Source organism: Bos indicus, chromosome 1 (assembly GCF_029378745.1).
Source record: "Bos indicus isolate NIAB-ARS_2022 breed Sahiwal x Tharparkar chromosome 1, NIAB-ARS_B.indTharparkar_mat_pri_1.0, whole genome shotgun sequence".
Taxonomy (NCBI): domain Eukaryota; kingdom Metazoa; phylum Chordata; class Mammalia; order Artiodactyla; family Bovidae; genus Bos; species Bos indicus.
The window spans coordinates 79430849-79457894 of record NC_091760.1 but is presented as its reverse complement, the minus strand read 5'-3'; the positions used below and the strand labels follow the sequence as shown (position 1 = coordinate 79457894).

General features: G+C 39.4%; 1 protein-coding gene across 10 annotated transcripts in view; it reads left to right on the top strand.

Moving 5' to 3' along the window:
• LPP (LIM domain containing preferred translocation partner in lipoma) overlaps positions 1–27046 on the top strand; it is a 758565-nt gene that overhangs the window by 345860 nt on the left and 385659 nt on the right. For all 10 annotated transcript variants that reach the window (XM_019958232.2, XM_070802158.1, XM_070802171.1 and 7 more), the window contains one exon: positions 11852–11974. In XM_019958232.2, coding sequence (XP_019813791.2) covers positions 11852–11974 — 123 coding nt within the window. The remainder of the gene's footprint in view (positions 1–11851; positions 11975–27046) is intronic.

Genomic DNA, 27046 nt, shown 5'->3' with positions numbered 1-27046 from the left:
ATTGAAAAATTAGTTCTTCGGACATGTTAAGCTAAAGTAAATGGAAGGGAAGTTTCTGTACCTTCTTTCAAAGAGTTAAACTACAATAATACGCAAGCAGCTATATTTGTTATTGGAGAGAGAGAGGCAAAATATTGGCCACTGTTGAATTTGGGTATCTAGATAAAGGCTGTGTGTATGGAGTTCATGTTACTACTTGTTCAACTTTTCTATGAGTTATTTTTTTTTAATAAAAACAGTTGTATATAAAGAGTAAGTATATAAATAAATATAAATGAAAGCTCTTTCATGACTCAGCTGCTGGTTCTTCTTTATCTGTCACCTGTAGTGTAGTGACCCCTATGGCTTCACATGCTGTGCATTTTGGTTCTGGACTCTATATTAAAAACTATTTCTGTGTACTTATAGTGAGAGAGTCATCACCTTGTAGTTCTACTTGAAACTAAGAATTATGATTTTCTCAATTATAATAAGCCCCTATTGTGATTTGGTGAGCTTTTATTAATATCATATACATATTTGTTGAATTAATGAAGTTAAGTGTCTTACAGAAAATAATATCTAATAAATGGCTTGTTCATGTGAGTTTTATAGCTGTTAATAAAAAGTCATAGTCATTGTACTCTATCTCTCCTCCTCTCATCCTGTCTTCAGAGGCCAACCACCACCTCTTCATACGTATAACCTGGCAATCCCTTGCCTCAGCTGCAAAACCTTTCTCTCACTTTCTGTCCTGGGACTTTCCTTATATCAGTGTACTTCTTTGGACAGGGAGGAGCGAGTTTATAACCCTCTAGATGATATGCAGATGACACCACCCTTATGGCAGAAAGTGAAGAAGAACTAAAAAGCCTCTTGATGAAAGTGAAAGTGGAGAGTGAAAAAGTTGGCTTAAAGCTCAACATTCAGAAAATGAAGATCATGGCATCTGGTCCCATCACTTCATGGGAAATAGATGGGGAAACAGTGGAAACAGTGTCAGACTTCATTTTTCTCGGCTTCAAGATCACTGCAGATGGTGACTGCAGCCATGAAATTAAAAGAAGCTTACTCCTTGGAAGGAAAGTTATGACCAACCTAGACAGCATATTGAAAAGCAGAGACATTACTTTGCCAACAAAGGTCCATCTAGTCAAGGCTATGGTTTTTCCTGTGGTCATGTATGGATGTGAGAGTTGGACTGTGAAGAAGGCTGAGTGCCGAAGAATTGATGCTTTTGAACTGTGGTGTTGGAGAAGACTCTTGAGAGTCCCTTGAACTGCAAGGAGATCCAACCAGTCCATTCTGAAGGAGATCAGCCCTGGGATTTCTTTGGAAGGGATGATGCTAAAGCTGAAACTCCAGTACTTTGGCCACCTCATGCCAAGGGTTGACTCATTGGAAAAGACTCTGATGCTGGGAGGGATTGGGGGCAGGAGGAGAAGGGGATGACAGAGGATGAGATGGCTGGATGGCATCACTGACTCGATGGATGTGAGTCTGAGTGAACTCTGGAAGTTGGTGATGGACAGGGAGGCCTGGCATGCTGCGATTCATGGGGTCGCAAAGAGTCGGACACGACTGAGCGACTGAACTGAACTGAACTGAGATGATTCTAACCCAATGGAGAACTAGAGTCAGAGGGTAAATATTTCATTCTCTAGGAGGGAAAATCTGAGGCTTATTTCATGGAACTCCTTAGAGTGCTCCCAGGAGAATGGAGCCCTAGTTGTCCATATTGGTGACCAGTTCAATTATGCACCTTTGAAATGACTTTTCCTCCTTTCTTTCTTAAATTATTCAGTCATTCAGGACTGTTTTTTTGGAGGGGTGATTGATTCCCAAAACCAATTTTGTCTCAAGCTTTGTTTTTGGCAGAACCTGGCCTAAAACAATGGAATCTCTCTGTTGTTGAAGAATGTAAGAATCATTATTATTAAAGTGACCACTTTATAGGTGGCCTTGTTGTATCTAGAAAAAGCATTAGGCAAAGAGGCAGGAGACTCCTCTTTATTGTTACTTGGCTTCAGGCAGGTCATTCAACCATCAGGTGACTGGTAAGGCTACAGTGACAGGGAGTTAAGGAGAAGACATGCAGGTAAGTGAGTAGGATTCCATTAGCTGGTTATAGAACTGTGTCCTAGTGCGTAGTGTTAAATGTTGAGAGTAATGAAGCAGTTTCCAGGTCTAAAGGTGCTGTGGTGGTAGATGAAGCACCACGACCAGGACTGGTGGTGGGACTTGTGCAGGACTTCCGTTCTTTGAACTGAGACATTAAGTAGAGAGTTGGCAATGAGAAAGAAGCCTATCCTAGTCTGTAATGGGAATTGAAATATAGGAACAGAGCTCTTATCAGAAGGCCAGGTGGGGCAGCAAGGGGAGTCTTAGGTGAAAAATCTCACAGCTTTAGTCTGGGTAGTGTTCTGTGGTGTCATGAGAAATGAGAAACTGACAATGGGGAGTAGTCCCAATTCAGAGGGAAGAGAGGATGAATCTTACGTGCTCAGGCTGGTTGGGCACTATAATTACTCACTTCATTGCATTGCTCAGAATAATTCTGTAACTTTTGAGACTCCATGGTATCTAGTGCTTAAGGTGTGGGCAGTTGCCATCTGCTACAGTAAAGTACAGATGCTGAAGACCTGATTAAGTCCTGTCTCTTTGCTGATACCCCAAGGGAATACTTAATGAATGATGCTTCCTTTAAGAAGAAGAAGAATTGGCAATAACTATATTATTCATATTAATTTATGGTTACTGGTTGCTATAATTATTGCTATTTAAGAAAAATAATTATAATTATAGCACTTTACAATTTAAAGAGTGTTTTTCCCATCCATTTTCTTATCTGAGTCTTGTAACGTCCCTCTGGCTTAGGTCAGGCAGGTGATCTTCTCCTAGTTTTATAGATGAGGATACTGTGGCCCAAGGCAGAATTTAACTAGACTCCAACCCACCACCCATATCAATATTTTGTGCTGTCATGAGTTTATGGAAATACAGTGATCGAATTTCATGTTAATAATACTGTTTTTTAGCTGCATATAAGAGAATCAGGTTCACACAGTTCTCAGTTGCCTTCCATAATGGTAATGTCCTACCTTTACTTGTACCAGAATCCACTGCCAGGATGTTCACATGAATTTTAAATTTTAAGAGAATGGTGTCCTAATAATACTACAGTATTCCATAGTTACTCAATGGGGTGAAGATGAGATCAACTCTGATAGAGGGATTCACTCCTTGAAAACATCTGGTCCTAGGACAGAGGTGCACTGGCCTTAGAGAGTTTGGTCACACTGGAGATTCAGATACTGAGAAAACATTACAGTGTTTGCCCATTTCTGGCTATGGCAAGGGGGCTAAGGAAAGTCTCTCAATTTTCACAAGAAGGACGTTCCAGTCTGGGTCCTAAGATGTGAAAAACACAAACACACACAGGTTTGTACATACAGTCATCCTGAACCTTTTGTTTCCTTTCATATTCATTGATCCTGCTGGGCATCTAGCTGATTTGACTCAAAAGATGCTGATACAGGAAAGGTTACTGGCTGGACCTATGGCAGAGTCTGCCATTACTTATTCATTGATTTACTCCAATTATTTATTGAACATGTACATGGATCAGACTCTGAGCAAGATTCTGGCGAAGTCACGAGGAGGGAAACAGACAAATTCCATGTCCTCATGAAGTCAGTCTCCTGGGGAGACTGACGATAGACTCTTTGTGACCCTTTGGACTGTAACCCACCAGTTCCCTCTGCCCATGGGAGCTTTCAGGCAAGAATACTGAAGTGGGTTGCCATTTCCTTTCCCAGGGAATTTCCTTGACCCAGGGATCAATCCCAGATCTCCTGTGTCTCTTGCATTGGAAGCAGATTCGTTACCTATTTAGCTGTCTGGGAAAGCAGAAGTCAAACATGCATAAAAGTTAATGTTAGATGGTGATAGATATTATGAGAAATGTAAACAAAACAGATTGAAGGGATAGAGTGCCAGAGAGGGGTCATGGGGCTTCCCTGATGGCTCAGATGGTAAAGAATCTGCCTATAATGCAGGAGACCCAAGTTCAATCCCTGGGTTTGGAAGATCCCCTGGAGAAGGGAATGGTTACCCACTCCAGAATTCTTGTCTGGATAATTCCATGGACAGTGGTTACAGTCCATGGGGTCACAGTGAGTTACTCATAACTGAGCAACTAACACTACTTTCAGAGGGATCATACAAATATATTCAGAATGAGAAGATGATTAAAAGATTGTTTTAGATTTTCTGATTAAAAAGTACCCATAGTTGGTATGAGAAAATTTTTGAGGAGATTATAGTTGAAAATTTCCCAATGATGGAAAAGGAAATAGTCAATCAAGTCCAAGAGGTGCAAAGAGTCCCATACAGGATAAACCCAAGGAGAAACATGCCCAGACACATACTAATCAAACTAACAAAGACTAAACACAAAGAAAGAATATCAAAAGCAGCAAGGGTAAAGCAACAAGTAGCATACAAGGGAAATCCCATATATTTAACAGCTGATCTTTCAGCAGAAACTCTGCAGGCCAGAAGGGAATGGCAGGATACATTTAAAATTCTGAAAGGGAAAAAAATCTACAACCTATATTACTGTACCTAGCAAGGATCTCATTCAAAATTGATGGAGAAATAAAAAGCTTTTCAGAAAAGCAAAAGTTAAAAGAATTCAGTACCACCAAACCAGTTTTAAAACAAATGTTGTTGTTGTTGTAAGTCACTCAGTCATGTCTGAAAGGGACTTATATAGTCAAAAAATACAAAAAAAGAAAAAGATCTACAAAATCAATCCCAAACAATTAAGAAAATGGCAATAGGAACATGTATATCAATAATTACTTTAAATATAAATGGATTAAATGCTCCAACAAAAAGACATAGACTGGCAGACAAGACCCATATATATGCTGTCTATAAGAAACTCACTTCAGACCTAGAGACACATATAGATTGAAAGTGAGAGGATGGAAAAATATATTCTATGCAAATGGGAAGCAAAAGAAAGCTGGAGTAGCAATCCTCATATCAGACAAAATGGACCTTAAAGAAGATTGTAAGAGATAAGGAAGGACACTGCATAATGATCAAAGGATCAATCCAAGAGGAAGACATAACAATTGTAAATATCTATGGACCCTACATTGGAGCACCTCAATACATATGATAAACATTAACAGACATAAAAGGAGAAATTGACAGTAACACAATAATAGTAGGAGACTTTAGCATCCCATTCACACCAATGGACAGATCATCAAAACAGAAAATTAATAAGGAAACACATGTCTTAAATGATACATTGGATGAGATGGATGTCATTGGTATCTTCAGGACATTCCATCCAAATGCAGAAGAATACATACACCTTCTTATCAAGTGCACATGGAGTATTCTCCAGGATAGATCACATCTTGGGTCACGAATCAAACCTCAGTAAATTTAAGAAAATTAAAATCATATCAAGCATCTTCTCTGACCACAAACCTGTGAGACTAGATATCAATTACAAGAAAAAAAAAACTGTAAGAAAAACAAACACATGGAGATTAAACAATACATTCCTAAATAACCAACAGGTTACTGAAGAAATCAAAAGGGAAATCAAGAAATTTCTAGAAATAAATGACAATGAAAACATGACAACTCAAAATCTATCAGTTCAGTTCAATTAAGTTCAGTCGCTCAGTCGTGTCCGACTCTTTGTGACCCCATGAATTGCACCACGCCAGGCCTCCCTGTCCATCACCAACTCCCGGAGTTCACTCAGACTCACGTCCATCGAGTCAGTGATGCCATCCAGCCATCTCATCCTCTGTCGTCCCCTTCTCCTCCTGCCCGCAATCCCTCCCAGCATCAGTCTTTCCCAGTGAGTCAGCTCTACGCATGAGGTGGCCAAAGTACTGGAGTTTCAGCTTCAGCATCATTCCCTCCAAAGAAATCCCAGGGCTGATCTCCTTCAGAATGGACTGGTTGGATCTCCTTGCAGTCCAAGGGACTCTCAAGAGTCTTCTCCAACACCACAGTTCAAAAACATCAATTCTTAAACACTCAGCTTTCTTCACAATCCAAATCTCATATCCATACATGACCACTGGAAAAACCATAGCCTTGACTAGATGGACCTTTGTTGGCAAAGTAATGTCTCTGCTTTTCAATATGCTATCTAGGTTGGTCATAAGTTTCCTTCCAAGGAGTAAGCATCTTTTAATTTCATGGCTGCAGTCACCAACTGCAGTGATTTTGGAGCCCAAAAAGATAAAGTCTGGCACTGTTTCCACTGTTTCCCCATCTATTTCCCATGAAGTGATGGGACCAGATGCCATGATCTTCGTTTTCTGAATGTTGAGCTTTAAGCCAACTTTTTCACTCTCCACTTTCACTTTCATCAAGAGGCTTTTTAGTTCCTCTTCACTTTCTGCCATAAGGGTGATGTGGGATGCAGCAAAAGCAGTTCTAAGAGGAAAGTTTAATAACAATAGAGTCCTACTTCAAGAAACAAGAAAAACATGGAATAGACAACCTAACTTTACACCTAAAACAACTGCAAAAAGGACAAAAAAAACCCCAAAATTAGTAGAAGGAAAGAAATCATAAAGATTAGAGCAGAAATTGGAGAAGGCAATGGCACCCCACTCCAGTACTCTTGCCTGGAAAATCCCATGGACGGAGGAGCCTGGTAGACTGCAGACCATGGGGTCTCGAAGAGTCGGACACGACTGAGCCACTTCACTTTTACTTTTCCCTTTCATGCATTGGAGAAGGAAATGGCAACCCACTCCAGTGTTCTTGCCTGGAGAATCCCAGGGACGGGGGAGCCTGGTGGGCCACCGTCTATGGGGTCGCACAGAGTCGGACACAACTGAAGCGACTTAGCAGCACCAGCAGCAGCAGAGCAGAAATAAATGAAAAAGAAATGAAAGAAACAATAGTAAAAAACTAAAATAATAAAAACTAAAAACTGGCTCTTTGAGAAGATAAAATTGACAAACTTTTAGCCAGACTTGTCAAGAAAAAAAGAGAGAAGAATCAAATCAACAAAATCAGAAATGAAAAAGGAGAGTTTACAACAGACAATGCAGAAATACAAAGGATTATAAGAGACTGTTATGAACAACTATATGGCAATAAAATTGATAACCTGAAAGAAATGGACAGATTCTAGAAAAGTTTAACCTTCCAAAAGTGAACCAGGAAGAAAGAGAAATTATGAACAACCCAATAACAAGCACTGAAATTGGAGCTGTGATCAAAAATCTTCCAAAAAACAAAAGCCCAGGACCAGATGGCTTCACAGGAGAATTCTATCAAACATTTAGAGAAGAGTTAATGCCTATCCTTCTAGAACTCTTTCAAAAACTTGCAGAGAAAGGAACAGTTCCAAACTATGAGGCTACTATCACCTGATACCAAAACCAGACAAAGATGACACAAAAAAGAAAACTATAGGCCAGTGTCACTGACGAACATAGATGCAAAAATCCTCAGCAAAATTTTAGCGGACAGAATTCAGCAATGCATCAAAAAGCTCATACGCCATGATCAACTTGGGTTTATTCCAGGGATGCAAGGATTCTTCAATATATGCAAATCAGTCAATGTGATACACCATATTAACAAATTGAAAGATAAAAACCATATGATAATCTCAATAGATGCAGAAAAAGGCTTTTACAAAATTCAGCACCGATTTGTGATTGAAACTTTTTAAAAAATGGGCATAGAAGGAATCTACCTCAACGTAGTAAAGGCCATATATGATAAGCCTATGTCTAACGTTCTTCTCAATGGTGAAAAACTGAAAGCATTCCCCCTAAGATCAGGAACAAGACAAGAGTGTCCACTTCCACCACTATTATTCAACATAGTTCTGGAAGCCCTAGCTACAGCCATTAGAGAAGAAAAAGAAATAAAAGGAATCCAGATCAGGAAAGAAGTGAAGCTCTCACTGTTTGCAGATGACATGATTCTGTCCATAGAAAACCCTAAAGATAGTATCAGAGAATTACTGGAGCTAATCAGTGAATTTAGCAAAGTTGCAGGATATAAAATCAATATGCAGAAATCACTTGCATTTCTATATACTAACAGTGAAAAATCAGAAAGATAAATTAAAGAATCAATCCCATTCACCATTGCAACAAAAGAATAAAATATCTAGGAATAAACTTACTCAAGGATACTAGAACAAATAATTTCACAATTTGTATGGAAATACAAAAAACCTCGAATAGCCAAAGCGATCTTGAGAAAGAAGAATGGAACTGGAGGAATCAACCTGCCTGACTTCAGGCTCTACTACAAAGCCACAGTCATCAAGACAGTATGGTACTGGCACAAAAACAGAAATATAGATCAATGGGACAAAATAGAAAGCCCAGAGATAAATCCACACACATATGGACACCTTATTTTTGACAAAGGAGGCAGGAATATACAATGGATTAAAGACAATCTTTTTAACAAGTGGTGCTGGGAAAACTGGTCAACCACTTGTAAAAGACTGAAACTAGAGCACTTTCTAACACCATACACAAAAATAAACTCAAAATGGATTAAAGATCTAAATGTAAGACCAGAAACTATAAAACTCCTAAAGGAGAACATAGGCAAAACACTCTCCGACATACATCACAGCAGGATCCTCTATGACCCACCTCCCAGAATATTGGAAATAAAAGCAAAAATAAACAAATGGGACCTAATTAAACTTAAAAGCTTCTGCACAACAAAGGAAATTATAAGCAAGGTGAAAAGGCAGCCTTCAGAATGGGAGAAAATAATAGCAAATGAAGGAACTGACAAACAACTAATCTCAAAAATATACAAGCAACTCCTACAGCTCAATTCCAGAAAAATAAATGACCCAATCAAAAAATGGGCCAAAGAACTAAATAGACATTTCTCCAAAGAAGACATACAGATGGCTAACAAACACATGAAAAGATGCTCAACATCACTCATTATCAGAGAAATACAAATCAAAACCACTATGAGGTACCATTTCACACCAGTCAGAATGGCTGCGATCCAAAAGTCTACAAGCAATAAATGCTGGAGAGGGTGTGGAGAAAAGGAAACCCTCTTACACTGTTGGTGGGAATGCAAACTAGTACAGCCACTATGGAGAACAGTGTGGAGAGTCCTTAAAAAACTGGAAATAGAACTGCCTTATGATCCAGCAATCCCACTGCTGGGCATACACACTGAGGAAACCAGAATTGAAAGAGATACATGTACCCCAATGTTCATCACAGCACTGTTTATAATAGCCAGGACATGGAAGCAAACTAGATGTCCATCAGCAGATGAATGGATAAGAAAGCAGTGGTACATATACACAATGGAGTATAACTCAGCCATTAAAAAGAATACATTTGAATCAGTTCTAATGAGGTGGATGAAACTGGAGCCTATTATACAGAGTGAAGTAAGCCAGAAAGAAAAATACCAATACAGTATACTAACGCATATATATGGAATTTAGAAAGATGGTAACAATAACCCTGTATACGAGACAGCAAAAGAGACACTGATGTATAGAACAGTCTTTTGGACTCTATGGGAGAGTGAGAGGGTGGGATGATTTGGGAGAATGGCATTGAAACATGTATAATATCATATATGAAATGAGTCGCCAGTCCAGGTTCAATGAACGATACTGGATGCTTGAGGCTGGTGCAGTGGGACGACCCAGAGGGATGGTATGGGGAAGGAGGAGGGAGGAGAGTTCGGGATGGGGAACACATGTATACCTGTGGCGGATTCATTTTGATATATGGCAAAACCAATACAATATTGTAATGTTAAAAAATAAAATAAAAATCAAAAGAAAAGAAAAGAAAAGAATAAATTGAGAGATGGAATGACTGCTTTAAAAAAAAAAAGAACTGTACACAGAAAATTATAAGACACTAATGAAGGAAATCAAAGATGATATAAACATATGGAGATAGATCTGATCTAAACAGATAGATTAGGTTCTGAAAGATTAACTCTTGCTGGCTAAAATCACAAGAAACTGACTAATATACTAGATCTCATTTGAGCTGTTTTATGCAGAGAATTAAATAAGTTTAAGGACTCAGGAAAGGTGGTTTGGGGAGCAAGCTACTAGGAGAAAAGAAAACAGTGGTCTTAATAGGAAATACCATTGTGTTGTCATTGTATCAGATTCATAAAGATAAATTTACTTAGATAAGTATAAGATTTAAACACTATCTTGTCAGGGCACCCTAATTTTTGTTGTTGCTGAGGATACTCTGGTTTCTTGGCTTTTTCTTCTAAACACTTCAAGACACTATACTGATATTTAACTTCCTTAGACAAGTTCTGTAGAGTTGATTCAATTACACTAACATCTCATTATTTCATTCCTAATGGGCCTTACTACACATTCACTTTGATTTCTCGATGGAATCTTAAGAGACATTCCCATCACATGTCTATGATCATTATTACATTGTTATCTTAAAAGATTATTTCAGGTCACCCTGTTTCCAAATCCTAGGACTACCCTTTTATTTCCTTTGTATTTCACTCTTTTATCTTCCCTGGTGGCTCAGAGGGTAAAGAGCCTGCCTGCAAGGTGGAAGACCTGGGTTCGATCCCTGAGACCTGGGTTTGATCCCTGGGTCAGGAAGATCCCCTGGAGAAGGAAATGGCAACCCACTCCAGTACTCTTGCCTGGAAAATCCCATGGACAGAGAAATCTGGTGCAGGCTACAGTCCATGGGGGTCGCAAAGAGTCGGACATGATGAGCGACTTCACTTTCAGTCTCTTTCACTCTTTATTTCCTTGCCTTAAACTCTAGGCAAACTTCTTGTTTTTCCCAAGCCTGTTCCCACTTCCTGTGCAGGCCCTTATGGTGGTGTTACTGCCCTCTGCTCACTTCACGTGGATTCTAAATGCAAGCAGCAGTCAGTGCTCCTGCTAACATGGAACACTGACATGAAATTCGTAGATCCTGTGCTTCCTAATCACTGGTTAGTGCCACATGCTTCTTCTCCAGCCCTTTGGCTACACCCTGGGCAGTCTTACTCTAGTTCATCATTTAGGGACATCTCTTTGGGCTTTCCGTCTCTCTGACACAGACACACCTAATCCACTGATCCCTCACTGATTCCTCTTCCTGGACTTGAAGTCTCTCCTTGCCTTTTCCTGCTTCAACTAAAATCCCATCCTTTTATACAGTGGCTTCTTTTCTTTTTTTTTTTAATTTTTGGCTGAGCTGGGTCTTTGTTGCTGCAAGTAGGCATTCTCTTGTTGAGGTGAACAGGGGCTCCTCTCCAGCTGTGGCAAGCTGGGGCTGCTCACTGTTGTAGTGGTGCTCAGGCTTCTCACCGCAGTGGCTCTCTTGTTGCGGAGCATGGGCATGCAAGCTTGTGGGCCATGGGCTTAGTTGCCCTGTGGCATGTGGGATCTTCCTGGATCAGGGGTTGAACCCGTGTCCCCTGCATTGGCAGGCGGATTCTTAACCACTGCAGCACCAGGGAAGTGCTATACTGTGGTTTCTGAACACAGAATTTGTATCACCTCTCTGGCTGGATCTACTCCTTGAGTGCAGGTATGGAGGCAGTTACTTCCTTTAACTTGCATGTGCATCAAAGAAAATATCCTCTAAATAAGAGTATGACTTTGGGAAAATCTTCTCATATATTCCAGTTGTCTTATTTGTCAAAGAGGGATAATACTCCAGCCTACCTCAAAAACTTTATAAAAGCTAAATATATGAAATGGTAAAAAGCTTAGACAAATTCACTTTGTACTTGAGAAATTTGAACCCAGACTGAAATGGATGGAAACCGGAAAGTTCCACTTTTAATGTAAATATGTTACTTCTCGCAGGGAAATCCTGGAGGCAAGACCCTTGAGGAGAGACGCTCCAGCCTGGATGCTGAGATTGACTCACTGACTAGCATCTTGGCTGACCTGGAGTGCAGCTCCCCCTACAAGCCTCGGCCCCCGCAGGTAAGAGCTAGCTGTGAATATTAGCCACAGATAATCTGCAATTACCTGAAGCACAAGCTGCTTCTTACAGCCCTTCTTTCTTTTTTGATTTTCTCAGGGTCGATGGTCTAAGTTATCTTTTTAATATCAACGTGTCTGTCAACAGAAATTTATTTCATTGATTTGATTAGTATTTTCTCTAAAACAGCACCACAGCATCCTACCCATTTATAAGTTAAATCTTCTTATGCCATTGCCCTGCTCCTTTTCTGGCTTTGCTTAGGTGGATATTTTGTTATATGTTAGTAGAATCTTCAGAGATATGATTTAGCATGGCTGTGTTAAAGTCAGGGTGAGAACTACATCTTTTCTAAGAAATTCCTTACATCAAATACATTGAGACACCTTCCTTTCTCAGTTGTTGTAAGTAATGCTGCCTAGGACATGTTCATGTATATTTTCTTTGGAGCTATTTACGTGACTCAGAATTTTTAGAGTGGGATTTCTGCATTGGGGGTTATGACTACTTCTTATTTTTCTTTCCATGGATACTGAATAGCTTATATTAGTACCAACAGTTTGAATATATAAGTTTCTCCCCAGTTGTACTAGCATTTGGTACAGCAATTAATGTATTTTTCTTTTTAACCTATTTTTTTAACTGAAGGATAATTGCTTTACAGAATTTTGTTGTTTTCTTTCAAATATCAACATGAATCAACCGTAGGCATACATATGTCCCCTCCCTCTTGAACCTCCAATTTTTTTTTTCTAATGCAAGTGGTGTCTTGTTATTAGTTCTTCTTTGCATCCCCTGGCTTCCTTTAGAGTGTGGCTATTTTTCTTCACCTTTATTTATTATCTGCATTTCGGAAGCTGACCTTGCACTGCTAGTGGTCACTCCTTGCCTCCCTCCAGTCTCGAGAAAGTAATGGTAAATCAATTTCAGAGCTTCTGAGCCCTCATAAGACAGCCAGTGTACTCTTCGTGCAGACCTTGGACGGGAACTGTTGTCACTGTGTTATGTTTGCTTGACCTTCAGCCCTCCAGTTCTCCAGTAGCGTCTCCAATATTCACAGTGATTCCTTTCACAAATAAAAAACCAGTCCTGCTTCTCTGCTGTCAGTCATTTCAACACAGTACTGAGTAAGGCGCTTTCCTCATTAGACATGCTCCAGCTGCCTTTTCTAGACATATCATGGGACTGTCAGTTACGTGGGGCACAGGCAGCACACGCTAGTGCTTAGTTCTTCCTTAGCTGTCATCACTGTTGGCTTCACTTGGCCTGTCAGTGGTGAAAATGCACTTTGTTTCTATAAACACGTGCTGAGCTGCAGACAGGTGGCACCTGCTGTGGTCTTTTGGGGGAACTATTAGAAGGAGGAAAGAGGTTGGTTAAAAGGAAGAAAAATAGGACCAAATGGTCCTCTTTCAGGAACACGTAATAAGTTCAACAGTGGCAGATATATCAAAGCGCAAGGAAAAGACTGAGATATTCTTTTAAAGGTGGCAACATCTGAAAAGATGATTCCAAATACTCGCATGTTCTGCTGAGGGATGGAGGGGTGGTGATGTTGGAGGCGAGAGGGAAGAGCAACCTGAAGGAAGGTTCAGGCTGCATTCACAGAACTGCAAGCTGCCTAGTGGTTGCAGACAAGGTCATTGAAAGCTTCAAGTGGACTATAAGCCTAGAAGGTCTCCTGCTCACAGCCCATGGATATGTTTGAGTGCCAGATGAAGATTTTGGCTTATTTTATAAATAATGGGGGATAGTTGAAGGTTTCCAAGCAGAGAAAATCTACAGTTCATCCTGGAGAAGGAACATAGGAAATAAGACACTGTTTCTCATGTGATTGATCAGTGTCTCTTGAGTATGGCTTTTTCATAAAAAGAAAAACATTCAGAGAAAAATCTCAGTATGATCTAGAACTTGAAAATCAAACACAGGTCTAATTTCAAGGTCCAGCTGTGCTCACATGGTGGTCATATGTCCTCAGACAAGCCACTCACCTACGAAGTCTTAGTTTCCTCATCATAAGCATCTGTGTCTCAGAGTTGAGATATCTGTGTTTCACTCTAGTGTGAAAAGATGTGAAAGTACTTTATAATCAGTAAAGCACTGTTTAAATATCAGTGATTATGAGTTTGTGTGCACAGTGAGATTGCACAAGCAAAATGTGGCTGCTGAATAAACCCATTAAAATGCAGAGGTGAATTGGAGGCATGTGTAGACAGTCTTAAAGAATGTAGGCTATGTTAAGAAAAACCTCTAATCTGAATCTCCCCAGTATATATTAGGGTATGAGAATTTAGGAGGAAAAACAAGATTAAGTAAAAATCCTATTTAAAAAAGAGAGAAGGCATATATATGTATTTATGCACAAAATGGATGAGTGCAGTGGCAAAGTCAGTGGCCTTGCCATTGTGTAAAGTGGGCGTGAAGTATTTGCTGGGGTGGAATTGGAAACATGCTTAACATCAAACAACATTCAGAAACTCAGGAGTAAGCAAGGCTAGCTGGAGAACATTTCTGAGACCTGGGCCCATCCTCTTGCATCTTTCTAGAGTGAGAGGTACAAGCTATTGGTTATAAGATAGGCTCAAGGATATGCTGTACAACACAGAAAATATAGCTAATATTTTGTAATAACTATAAATGGAAAGTTACCTTTAAAAACTGTATGAAAGTTAAAAATTAAAAAAATTATTAATGATAACTCAAGTAGAACAGGTTGAGATTTCCACTTTTCATGTTTCTGTTCCATTCAGAAGTTAAACAGCAATCCATTCTAACTTCTTTATTCTAATTTACGAAAGCAAAACATAAGTGGGAGAAATAGCTCATTCTTCTGAATTATCTTAACTCTTGTGGAACTGAATTAGATACGTTAGTATTTATTGGTTAACATAATTATATACTGTGAGAACAATAATCACACACTTAAAATATTAAAAATATGTGCCAGGAGAAGATGGTGTTTGCAGTAGACTGTGTTGTGTTGTAATTAAAAGGTACTTGAACAGTCCTCAAAATGTGGACTGTTAATGGCCAACTTTGATGTTTCCATTTTTGATCCAAAGCTAATTGCAAAACCTGTTAAATCACTGACAACTTAAAGTAGGCTAGTAGGTCTGTGATTTTTCATTATTCAATCATGTGTTGTGTGCTTTACTGAACCCACCTTTCCTGAATCACCTTTGCAAGGCTGCATTGACTCATGGATAGAGGATAAAATGATCACATAGGTAGAATGTTTGTATAGTAAGAGGTCCAAAGTTGCTCTATTTACTTAACAACTGAAAATATCTGAAAATAGATTTTATGGGGGCATTTTCTTCCTTTTACCAAAGGAGTAATTTCTACTGTCATATTTCCCAACTTTATTTCTATTCACTTTTTTATCCATATTTTTTATTTGGGAAATATGCTTCATTCCACATTTTCATTCATTCAGCTAACATTTATTGAGATCCCGTTGTGGGTTAGGCATTGGAAATATAGAGGTTAGAATCCACATTTTCTTGCTTTAGAGGAATTTCTGGTCTTACAGAAGAGACAAATGCATAAACAGTTCAGAGGGGCACAAAAGAAGGGCTTGTTGGATGTGCTACTTGAAGTTATTGTGTGACTCACTGGATGTTGAAATTGTTGGGAAATCAAAAATAGGAATATCAACTTTATATTTTACATTTTTCTAGGGAAGTGTCAGGGAGGACTACCCTCAGCAGGTAGAATTTGAGTTCCTTTGGCTGCATATTTGGGAAGGGCATGGAATTCAAATGAGAGAATAATATAAATACGTTAGTCTTGGGATGTTGAAAGAGAATGAATGCCTTTTTGAAAGACTAAAGTAGTTATGACATGGGGTGTGTGAAGTACAAAGGGAACAGCAGATGGAATCCCATGCTTTACTTAATACCTAAATATCCTTCTTGATACCTAAGGACTCTTACAGTAAAAGGAGAAATTTGGGGGGTGGGTAGCAATGATATTTCTGGTTAGAGTGGGTTTAGGGGTAACACCTTTTGAACTTTTACAGAAGATTTTAAAATCTATTAACACATCTATGCCAGCCATTGTACAGAGTAATGTGATTAAACTACCATAGTATTTAGTACTAAAATTTCTAATCATGATAAAAAGTGTATGTTAGGGAGTAGTTTTAGAAGAACAGATGTGAGAGTTCTGAGATGGTTGTGGGTTGAACTGCAGACTCAGTATGATCTTAGAGTATCACAGTTTAGAGGTCTTTTAGCCAAACTCTAGTTTTTGTCTAGAGAGAGGAAGTAATATTGCTCAGTAAGGCTCATTAGAGGTAGAATCAATGATTTTTTTTTGTTTCTTCTTTTTCCTGAACCAAGAGGTAATGGTTACATGTGGATACTAAGAGCAACCAAGGGACATACTGGTTCCCTTTAGTGTTTCAATAAGTCTATTCTAAAATGGCACCCTTTTGTGGCACTTCCTCTAAAACATGGCTTGGAAACATGAAGGAGTAAACAAAATACAACATAACTTAAAGGGAAATTGAATATTTATGATTATATATATATATTTCTAATTAGTATGAATATAGACCCCAGCCATCTGGCATTCTGCTGTTAGTAAAAGCACAGATTAGACTCCTGGCAAGTGTACATAGGGTCACCTTGAAATTCTCTTGGTTTCTTAGAATACAAAGGATAAATCCATGGACTTATGATTTCCTTTCCCTTCTCTTGGCAAAACCATGCCTAGATCGCTGGCTTTCTAATTCCTGGTACAAAGCTGACCTTTCTTCCCTGCACTGAGTTTGGTAGGGCAGGGACTGGTACCTAGGTAACTCGGAGGATATTTCAGGTATTTTATATTAATTGTCATTAAAGATTTAGTGTTTTTGAATCAAGTTTCTTTGAAACTGGTCAAATACAATTTCTCTGTCTTCATTTAGGATAGTATGAAAACATTTGGAGCAATTCCAGGGATAAGGATAGGATTGGACAGCCTATTATACAGAGTGAAGTAAGCCAGAAAGAAAAACACCAATACAGTATACTAACACATATATATGGAATTTAGAAAGATGGTAATGATAACCCTTTATGCAAAACAGCAAAAGAGACAGATGTATAGAACAGTCTTTTGGACTCTGTGGGAGAGGGAAAGGGTGGGATGTTTTGGGAGAATGGCATTGAAACATGTATAATATCATATATGAAACGAATCACCAGTCCAGGTTCAATACAGGATACAGGATGCTCAGGGCTGGTGCACTGGGATGACCCAGAGGGATGGTATTGGGAGGTATGTGGAAGGGGGGTTCAGGATGGGAAACACGTGTACACCCGTGGTGGATTCATGTTGATGTATGGCAAAACCAATACAATATTGTAAAGTAATTAGCCTCCAATTAAAATAAATAAATTTATACTAAAAAAAAAAACCTAGGTTCCCAAGCTTGCCAATAAGAAGAGCACTGTCTTCTCAATTTCCTGTGATCGCCTCTGTAAAAAGACCTCCAGTTGTGTGAATTGTCCATACCACCAGTCTGAGCTTCCTTTTCTATATTTCTTATATGGGCATGGTAACTACAGTTCTCCTCTTTTGCGGAGAAACCATATTTTCTAGTCCCAAGAAATAGGATATTGATGTTGAGCAATGGTCCACTCAGTCTTTCCCATTTTTCATTTTTTTTCTTTTTGGATGTGAACCATTTTTAAAGACTATTGAATTTATTACAGTGTTGCTTCTGTTTTATATTTTTAGTTTTGGGCTCTGAGGTATACAGAATTTTATAGAAGGAGATTAAACCAGTCAGTCCTAAAGGAAATCAGTCCTGAATATTCACTGGAAGGACTGATGCTGAAGCTTCAATACTTTGGCCACCTGATGTGAAGAAGTGACTCATTGGAAAAGACCCTAATGCTGGGAAAGACTGAGGGCAGGAGGAAAAGGGAACAACAGAGGATGAGATGGTTGGATGGCATCAGTTCAGTTCAGTTCAGTCACTCAGTCGTGTCCAACTCGTTGTGACCCCATGAACTTCAGCACGCCAGGCTTCCCTGTCCATCACCAACTCCCCGAGTCCACCCAAACCCATGTCCATCAAGTCGGTGATGCCATCCAACCATGTCATCCTCTGTCGTCCCTTTCTCCTCCTGCCCTCAATCTTTCCCAGCATCAGGGTCTTTTCAAATGAGTCAGCTCTTCACATCAGGTGGCCAAAGTATTGGAGTTTCAGCTTCAATATCAGTCCCTCTAATGAACACCCAGGACTGATCTCCATTAGGTGGACTGGTTGGATCTCCTTGCAGTCCAAGGGAATCTCAAGAGTCTTCTCCAACATCCCAGTTCAACAGCATCAATTCTTTGGCGCTCAGCTTTCTTTATAGTCCAACTCTCACATCCATACATGACTACTGGAAAAACCATAGCCTTGACTAGATGGACCTTTGTTGACAAAGTAATGTCTCTGCTTTTTAATATGCGGTCTAAGTTGGTCATAACTTTCCTTCCAAGGAGTAAGCATCTTTTAATTTCATGGCTGCAGTCACCATCTGCAGTGATTTTGGAGCCCAGAAAAATAAAGTCAGCCACTGTTTCCACTGTTTCCCCATCTATTTGCCATGAAGTGATAGGACCATATGCCATGATCTTAGTTTCCTGAATGTTGAGCTTTAAGCCAACTTTTTCACTCTCCTCTTTCACTTTCATCAAGAGGCTTTTTAGTTCTTCTTCACTTTCTGCCATAAGGGTGTTGTCATCTGCATATCTGAGGTTATTGATATTTCCCCCGGCAATCTTGATGCCATCTTGTACTTCCTCCAGCCCAGCACTTCTCATGATGTACTCTGCATATAATTAAATAAGCAGGGTGACAGTATACAGCCTTGACGTACTCCTTTTCCTATTTGGAACCAGTCTGTTGCTCCATGTCTAGTTCTAACTGTTGCTTCCTGACCTGCACACAGGTTTCTCAAGAGGCAGGTCAGGTGGTCTGGTATTTCCATCTCTTTCAGAATTTTCCACAGTTTATTGTGATCCACACAGTCAAAGGCTTTGGCATAGTCAATAAAGCAGAAATAGATGTTTTTCTGGAACTCTCTTGCTTTTTCGATGATCCAGTGGATGTTGGCAATTTGATCTCTGGTTCCTCTGCCCTCTCTAAAACCAGCTTGACCATCTGGAATTTCACGGTTCACGTATTGCTGAAGCCTGGCTTGAAGGATTTTAAGCATTGCTTTACTATTGTGTGAGATGAATGCAATTGTGCAGTAGTTTAAGCATTCTCTGGCAGTGCCTTTCTTTGAGATTGAAATGAAAACTGACCTTTTCTCAGCCAGTGCTGAGTTTTCCAAATTTGCTGGCATATTGAGTGCAGCACTTTCACAGCATCATCTTTCAGGATTTGAAATAGCTCAACTGGAATTCCATTACCTCCACTAGCTTTGTTTGTAGTGATGCTTCCTAAGGTCCACTTGACTTCACATGGATGGCATCGCTGAGTCGGTGGACATGAGTTTGAGCAAGCTCTGGGAATTGGTGATGAACAGGGAAGCCTGGCATGCTGCAGTCTTTGGGGTTGCAGAGAGTCAGGCACAACTGAGCAACTGAACATATTAAACTGAACTACTGGCCTGCCAGGGAAGTGCCAGTCCTTCCTGTTTTGTTTTCAGATGGTTAGCTTGTGTTGGGAGCTTGCTTGTAACTTCAGGTCTTTGAAGGTTTGCGGTTTGTCTTTCCTGAATGCTGCTACTCCATCAATGATATATTTATCTTTCTTATTTAAACCTTTTAAAATGATTACAATTTCTTAGTTTGTTTGGAAACTGAGTACATACTTGCTGTTTGGTTACATGAACATATCTTGAGTTTCAATCCCAGTGCTCCCACACTGCATTCCTTTCATAGAGCAATAATTTATGAGGCAACCTAAAAAATTATTTCAGGTGTGTCTGTGTTGCATGGAAGCCTTTTTATTTGTAATTCATGTGGCCTAAGGGCTTGCTGGTTCTGTAATCAGGGTGGAGTCTTATATGCCATGGATCTTCTATTCTCTTGTGCTCCTTGTTCTAGCTTGCAAAAGCCATGAGCAGCTGCAGGGGAAATTAATGATTAAAATTTTAATATTCCATACTATTTGTTGCAACCTAAACATGTATGCTACTGGAGGATGAGACCTGTGACATGCTGATACTGTGTGCTAAGATGGAGAATATTGCTGCAGAATAAGACTTGGGTGTTGCTTTGTTTGGCTTCTTGGAAATGGAGATAGGAACTGGGTCTTATACTGTTGAAAAAGAGAAGAGGTATGGATAGTGTCATTTTCCTCTTCTCGTATTCCTTTGGGAAAAATGTTAGATTCATAGCATGATTTGATTGGGCTTCCCAGGTGGCTCAGTGGTAAAAAATCAACCTGCCAAGCAGGGGACATGGGTGGGAAAGAGCCCCTCTGGAAGGAAATGGCAACCCACACCAGTATTCTTGCCTGAGAAATCCCATGGATAGAGGAGTCTGGTGGGCTACAGTTCATGGGATCTCAAAGAGTCAGACAGGACTTAGCAACTAAATAATAAGAACAAAATTCACTTAAAACAAAACAAAACAAACAAACAAACAAATTTTTTTTTGATTTGTCCATGTATCTGTAATGTCTGCTTACTAATAGCTTTCTTTGAAAGCTATGGTCAAAGTTGAAATATAGTAGAAACCTCATATGTAAGTTGCCAAATGGAGTCCATTCAAGTAATAGAGGCAAAATACCATTTTAAAAGAAAAGAGGATCTAATTCTTTGGAGTTCCCATATTTAGTAGATCTGGGTTATTTTGAATTAGTCTGTACCTGCCAGGAAACCTCAACTGTTAAGTAACAATGAGGTGGGGGTGGAGGAGTGGTTAGCTGACTCAGAGTTGCATGCCATGATTTTGATGACAGGCAATTAATTTTTAGATTGTATATAATTGCATCTCAATAACATTTATACCTCTTCCTTTTAAAGAAGCTGATGTTTGTATTTGTGTCTTAAGTGACAAGCATAATAAAGTTAGCTTTTCAATTTTGAGTGCCAAGAAAATGTAACATTTTCACGTGGAACTTTATGTTGAAGATCTTCCTTGGGTTGCTGCTGCTGCTGCTGCTAAGTCGCGTCAGTCGTGTCCGACTCTGTGCGACCCCATAGATGGCAGCCCACCAGGTTCCCCTGTCCCTGGGATTCTCCAGGCAAGAACACTGGAGTGGGTTGCCATTTCCTTCTCCAAGGCATGAAAGTGAAAAATGAAAGTGAAGTCGCTCAGTCATGTCTGACTCTTAGCGACCCCATGGACTCCAGCCTACGAGGCTCCTCCGTCCATGGGGTTGTACAGGCAAGAGTATTGGAGTGGGATGCCATTGCCTTCTCCGGTTGCACCTCTCCAAAACTTCTTTCCCAAAATGCCCATTTGACTTGCCCCAGTGTAAGAGTGTGCTCTGAGTGTGTGATGTGGGTAAGGTCTCAGCAGTGAACTAGGAGGAAGGGAAGCAAGGCAGCTGTGCTCTGAAGTATCCAGGAGAAGCCAGCTCTACTGGAGCCTAGGGAGGGAAGAGGAAGCCTTCTCTGGTGTCCTGGCCACAGTCCCTGGGGTTGGTTTTAGCTGTGATTTGTTTGCAAGACCTTGGCTCAGAGATGATTGTGTTACATTACATTGAGTCACTCCATTTAGACATTGGTTTAAAAAGAAGCTCACAAAGCTGCCTGTTGAGCTTCTCCATTTTATAACACAATCTTAGTGGAAATAATTAGCTCTATGTCCATGCGGAAGCACACATCACATTTGCAAAATTAAAGAGCTTTCTTGTCAGGACTGCTTTCCTTATTTCTTTCCTTCTCTCCCACTGTTTAAATATCTATTTTGGTGGTAGCCTTAGTCTCAGATCCCATGGTTCCCTTTATTCCTTTATCTTTTTTTTTATTTAAAAGCAAATAAACAACAGAATACAAATTTGTCTATGTTTTTTACTCAAGATGATTAGATTTTACCACGGCAAATGCATGGGAACGTTGTGTTTTAAGAGCAAGAGCCGAATCTCAGATAAGATATTGTCACATTTTTGTGCGTTTCAACACCCATTTCCTTTGTATGCCTTGTAGCTAAAATAAGCGTAATGATGATAAAGGTAGTCTCTTTGAACAGAAGATTGGAGGTGGTTAATACTAATCCTACATATCACTATTTGTCATGGTGAGTAACTGGTCTGTCCTCTCCACAAAAATACCATGTTGGAAGATAACTGCTAAGCTTACTTTCATACTGTGGAAGAATTACCAGGAACGTCACATGTCATCTTTCAGTGAATACATTAACTACAGATATGAAAGTTTAATTTGGTATATTTTGTTATTTGAACATACATATTTCCAGTTTACATAAAACTGTGAACTGGACATTTGTTGAAATGAAAGATACCAGTTGGGTACTTACTGCTGCTGAGCCAGTAGGTATACTTTTCACGTATGTGCGCATGGGGCCACTTGTGAATTTTAGAATTTGTCTCTGGGAATTTGGCCTCTCTGAGGTCCTGAGCCCAAACTTGCTATGCTATCGTATTGGGGTTCAAGACGTCAGAAGAGAATTGGATTATGTTTTGCTACTCTGGATCACAAATTGCTCACATGTAAAGTTAAAATTCCAATAATTTTACTTCACAGAGTATATCTTATAGATGGTCTAAAAGTGTACATACAATGCCTGAAGCTTACGCAGCTGATAAATAATTGTGTTAAATACCTGACTATATAGCCCTTGAGGCAAGATTATCTTCTTATTTCCTGCAAACAAGAGCCATATGAATTCATATTTGCTGAGTAAATAAGTAAATATTGTCAGCAAATCCAAAAAGGATGTAAGAATTCACATTCTAGAAGTCTGCTAGAAACCCCACTTTGGAATTGGCATTGAGTTAGTACATGACATAGTTATACCTGCTTTCTGATTTCTCCATAAGTAACAGCAGGTATTTGTAGCAGTAAAAAATAGTACAGCTGAGGCAAGTGAGGTACATATGGACAACTTAACGGCAGCTACTGATTCAGCTAAAATTTCTCGCTTTATCTCTGCACTGCCTTGTATCACTTGAAGGCTATGCACTTGGTTGAAAAGATGATGTTTTCTGGGATTATAATTCACTACTCTAACTCTTTTTTTCTTATTGTGATGATATAAAAATAAACATCAAGGTCTTTTCTGTATCCTCTAGGTAACTGCTAAAAAGAAAGGACCATTATGTTACTCAGTGTTTCCTAATACAAAGATCAATATGATAAGTTCTTCAGATTCAATGATAGAAGACAAAAAGTTACTTGACTGATGAGCTAATGTATGCTTCTTTTTTTCAGGAAAAAAATAGCAAAAATTCTGCAGAATTATCATATGACTCTTTTGTTTGAGCTTCAATGATTCATCTCCTCCTTCCTTTACCGCATTATTTCTGATACCTCCTGACCTGATATTTGAAATATTATGTGTGTGCCAATTGTAAGCCATTTTTAAAACTGATTGTCTTAACCTAACTTGTACTTTTTAAATGGAAACAAGCTTTCTATCTATATGTGTCTATGAAAATCCTTAAAAATAAGTAAACTTAAGACATTTTAAAGTGATCATTTAATTCTAAATAGATTGCTTATATAGATCATAAACAATGGATCCATAACAGTAACATTCTGCTGGTATATCTAAACTATAAGAATTAAAGTGAGTTAATGAGATGAATATTTGTTTAAGAAATGTGTTTCAGAAAGCTTCAAGTACTAGTCATCAGACATGTAAGCCCATTACTCAAAGTAAGCCCATTACTCAAGTTATTTTAATAAGTGTCTTGACTGTTTTGAGATTGTATCATCTTGATATTATACTACTTATATGAAAATACTGAAAAATGTTATTTCTCAGATACTGCTAGAAGTGCAATAAGGAATCCTCTTGGCTCCCTCTGCCACCCAACAGAGAGTGATGTTTTATTTTCTAAATGACCAGTGTGTGTGTGTGTGTGTGTGTGTGTGTGTGTGTGTGTGTGTGTGTGTGTGCATGTGCGCAGTCGCTCAGTCGTGTCCTATTCTTTGCAACCCTATGAACTGTAGCTCACCAGGCTTCTCTGTCCATGGATTTCCCAGGCAAAAGTACTGGAGTAGATTGCCATTTCCTTCACCAAGGGACCTTTCCGACCCAGGGATTGAACCTGCATCTCCTGCCCGGCAGGTGCATTCTTTACCACTGAGCCACTGGGGAAGCCCAGACCAAAAGTACTAATAGCTTAAAAAACAAAACAAACAAACAAAAAAACCCAATTCCTTAGACTTTTCAAAATTTAATACTTTTGTGCTTAAAATGACACTATCATGGAAGTGAATAGCAACCCATGGACTGGGAGAATTCACTTGGATATCATGTATATGATAGATTTATATCTAGACTATATGAAGACTCTTATACAGCAGTAAGAAGACAAATAATCTAATTTAAAAATGGACAAATGATCTTGATAGACATTTCTCCAAAGATATACTGGAAGCTAATATCATAGGAAAAGATGTTATTAGTTATCCAGGAAATAAATCAAAACTACAATGAGATACAACATCACCCACACTAAGATGGTTATAATACAAAAGACAGAAACATATAAAAAAAAAGATGTAGTGAAACTGGAGTTGTCATACATTGCTGGCTAGTTGTAAAGTGGCACAGCCACTTTGAAAAAAGCCTACCAGTTCCTCAAAAGATTAGACTTAAAGTTATCATATGATCAAACAACTTTGTTCCTAAATATATATCCAAGAGAATTAAAACATTTATCCACACAAAAGCCTGTCAATGAATGTGCATAGCAGCATTATTCATAATAGCCAGAAAGTGGAAACAATTTAAACATCAATCAATTGAAGAATGAATAAACAAGTGTAGTATATCCATCCAGTTAAATATTATTTAATCATAAATTAAAAGGAAATACTGATACATGCCAAAACACATATAAATCTTGAAAACTATGCTATATGAAGAAACCAGTCACAAAGATTTCATGTAACATGATTGCATTTATATGACTAGGCTGATCTATAGATTTAGAGAGATTAGTGGTCTCCAGTGACTGAGAAGGGGGAAAAGTGGCAACAGAAGGTCTTTGGGGAATGATTGAAATAATCTGCAATGAGAAAGCGATATTCATTTTACAATTTGCAGGAGGCCTTCTGCAGTACAGAAGCCATGGGTTCAATCCCTGGGTAAGGAAGATACCCTGGAGAAGGAAATCGCACAAAGGATTCTTTGTGACCCCATGGACTGAGGCGTCCAAGCTCTTCTGTCCATGGGATTCTCCAGGCAAGAATACTGGAGTGGGGCACCATTTCCTTAAAGTAATAAGACGCATCTTTAAAAACCACAAATGAGTATCAGAGTAATTAGTACACTTGGGAGTCCCACCTTATACTGAGGCTGTGAAGTACTCTTTCCCCTATCTCCCAAGCCCAGCTCTCACTTGTGCGTGGATGAGGTGTGTTTTTTTGTATTGTAAAATCCGTAATCCAGCTGTGACACTTTCTTCCACCTCTACCTGTACATATGTTTCCTACAGAGTGCTGCTGCCTCTGTAGTGAGGTGCGTGAGGCTTCTGTAGATGCTGGGGAACAAGATGGAACAAAAATGCTTCACACCTGGTTCCCAAATTACAGGCATGCTGGACTGGGGCCAACTTCAGCCCACTCTGCTTTCCAGATTGGGAAATCCAACGGACAGTGGAGCCTGGTGGGCTACAGTCCACGGGGTTGCAAGAGTCAGAAATGACTTTGAGACTAAATCACCACCTCCTGTGGGGACAGTCTAATTATTTTGGGAATGATCAAATAGCAATTAGTGATATTCATTTCACAATTCCTTAAATATACTAATGACCAACAGACTGGTTCAAACTTGCGAAAGGAGTACGTCAAGGCTGTATTTTGTCACCCTACCTATTTAACTTATATGCATCATGAGAAATGCCTGGCTGGATGAAGCACAAGCTGAAATTAAGATTGCCAGGAGAAATATCCACAGCCTCATATATGCACATGGCACCACCCTTATGGCAGAAAGCATAGAGGAACTAAAGAGCCTCTTGATGAACGTGAAAGAGGAGAGAGAAAATGCTGACTTAAAGCTCAACATTCCAAAAACAAAGATCATGGCATCCGGTTCCATCACTTCATGGTAAATAGATGGGGAAAAAATGGAAACAATGACAGGCTTTGTTTTCTTGGGCTCCAAAATTAATGTAGATGGTGATTGTTGCCATGAACTTAAAAGATGTTTGCTTCTTGGAAGAAAAGCTATGACCAACCTAAGGTGAAGTGAAGTTGCTCAGTCGTGTCCGACTCTTTGCGACCCCATGGACTGTAGCCTACCAGGCTCCTCTGCCCATGGGATTTTCCAGGCAACAGTACTGGAGTGGATTGCCATATGACCAACCTAGATAGCATATTAAAAAGCAGAGACATTACTTTCCCGACAGAGGTCCTTCTCGTCAAAGCTATGGTTTTTCCAGTGGTCATGTATGGATGTGAGAGTTGGACTATAAAGAAAGCTGAGTGCCAAAGAATTGATGCTTTTGAATTGTGGTGTTGGAGAAGACTCTTGAGAGTCCCTTGGACTGCAAGGAGATCCAACCAGTCCATCCTAAAGGAAATCAGTCCTGAATATTCATTAGAAGGACTGATGCTGAAGCTGAAGCTCCAATACTTTAGCTACCTGATGCAAAGAGCTGACTCATTAGAAAAGACCCTGATGCTGGGGAAGATTAAAGGCAGGAGGAGAAGGGGATGACAGAGGATGAGATGGTTGGAAGGCATCACTGACTCATTGGACATGAATTTGAGCAAGCTCTGGTAGATGGTGAAGGACAGGGAAGCCTGGTGGGCATGCTGTAGTCCATGGGGTCGCAAAGAATAGGACATGACTGAGCAAATGAACAACAACATTTCACAATTTCTTGAATATACCAGTGATCACTGTACATTTTTGAAGAGTGGACTTAGTGGTGTGTGAATTATATCTCACTTAAAAAAAAATAGAGCTCTATATTGAGCAATGTGCCTTTAATA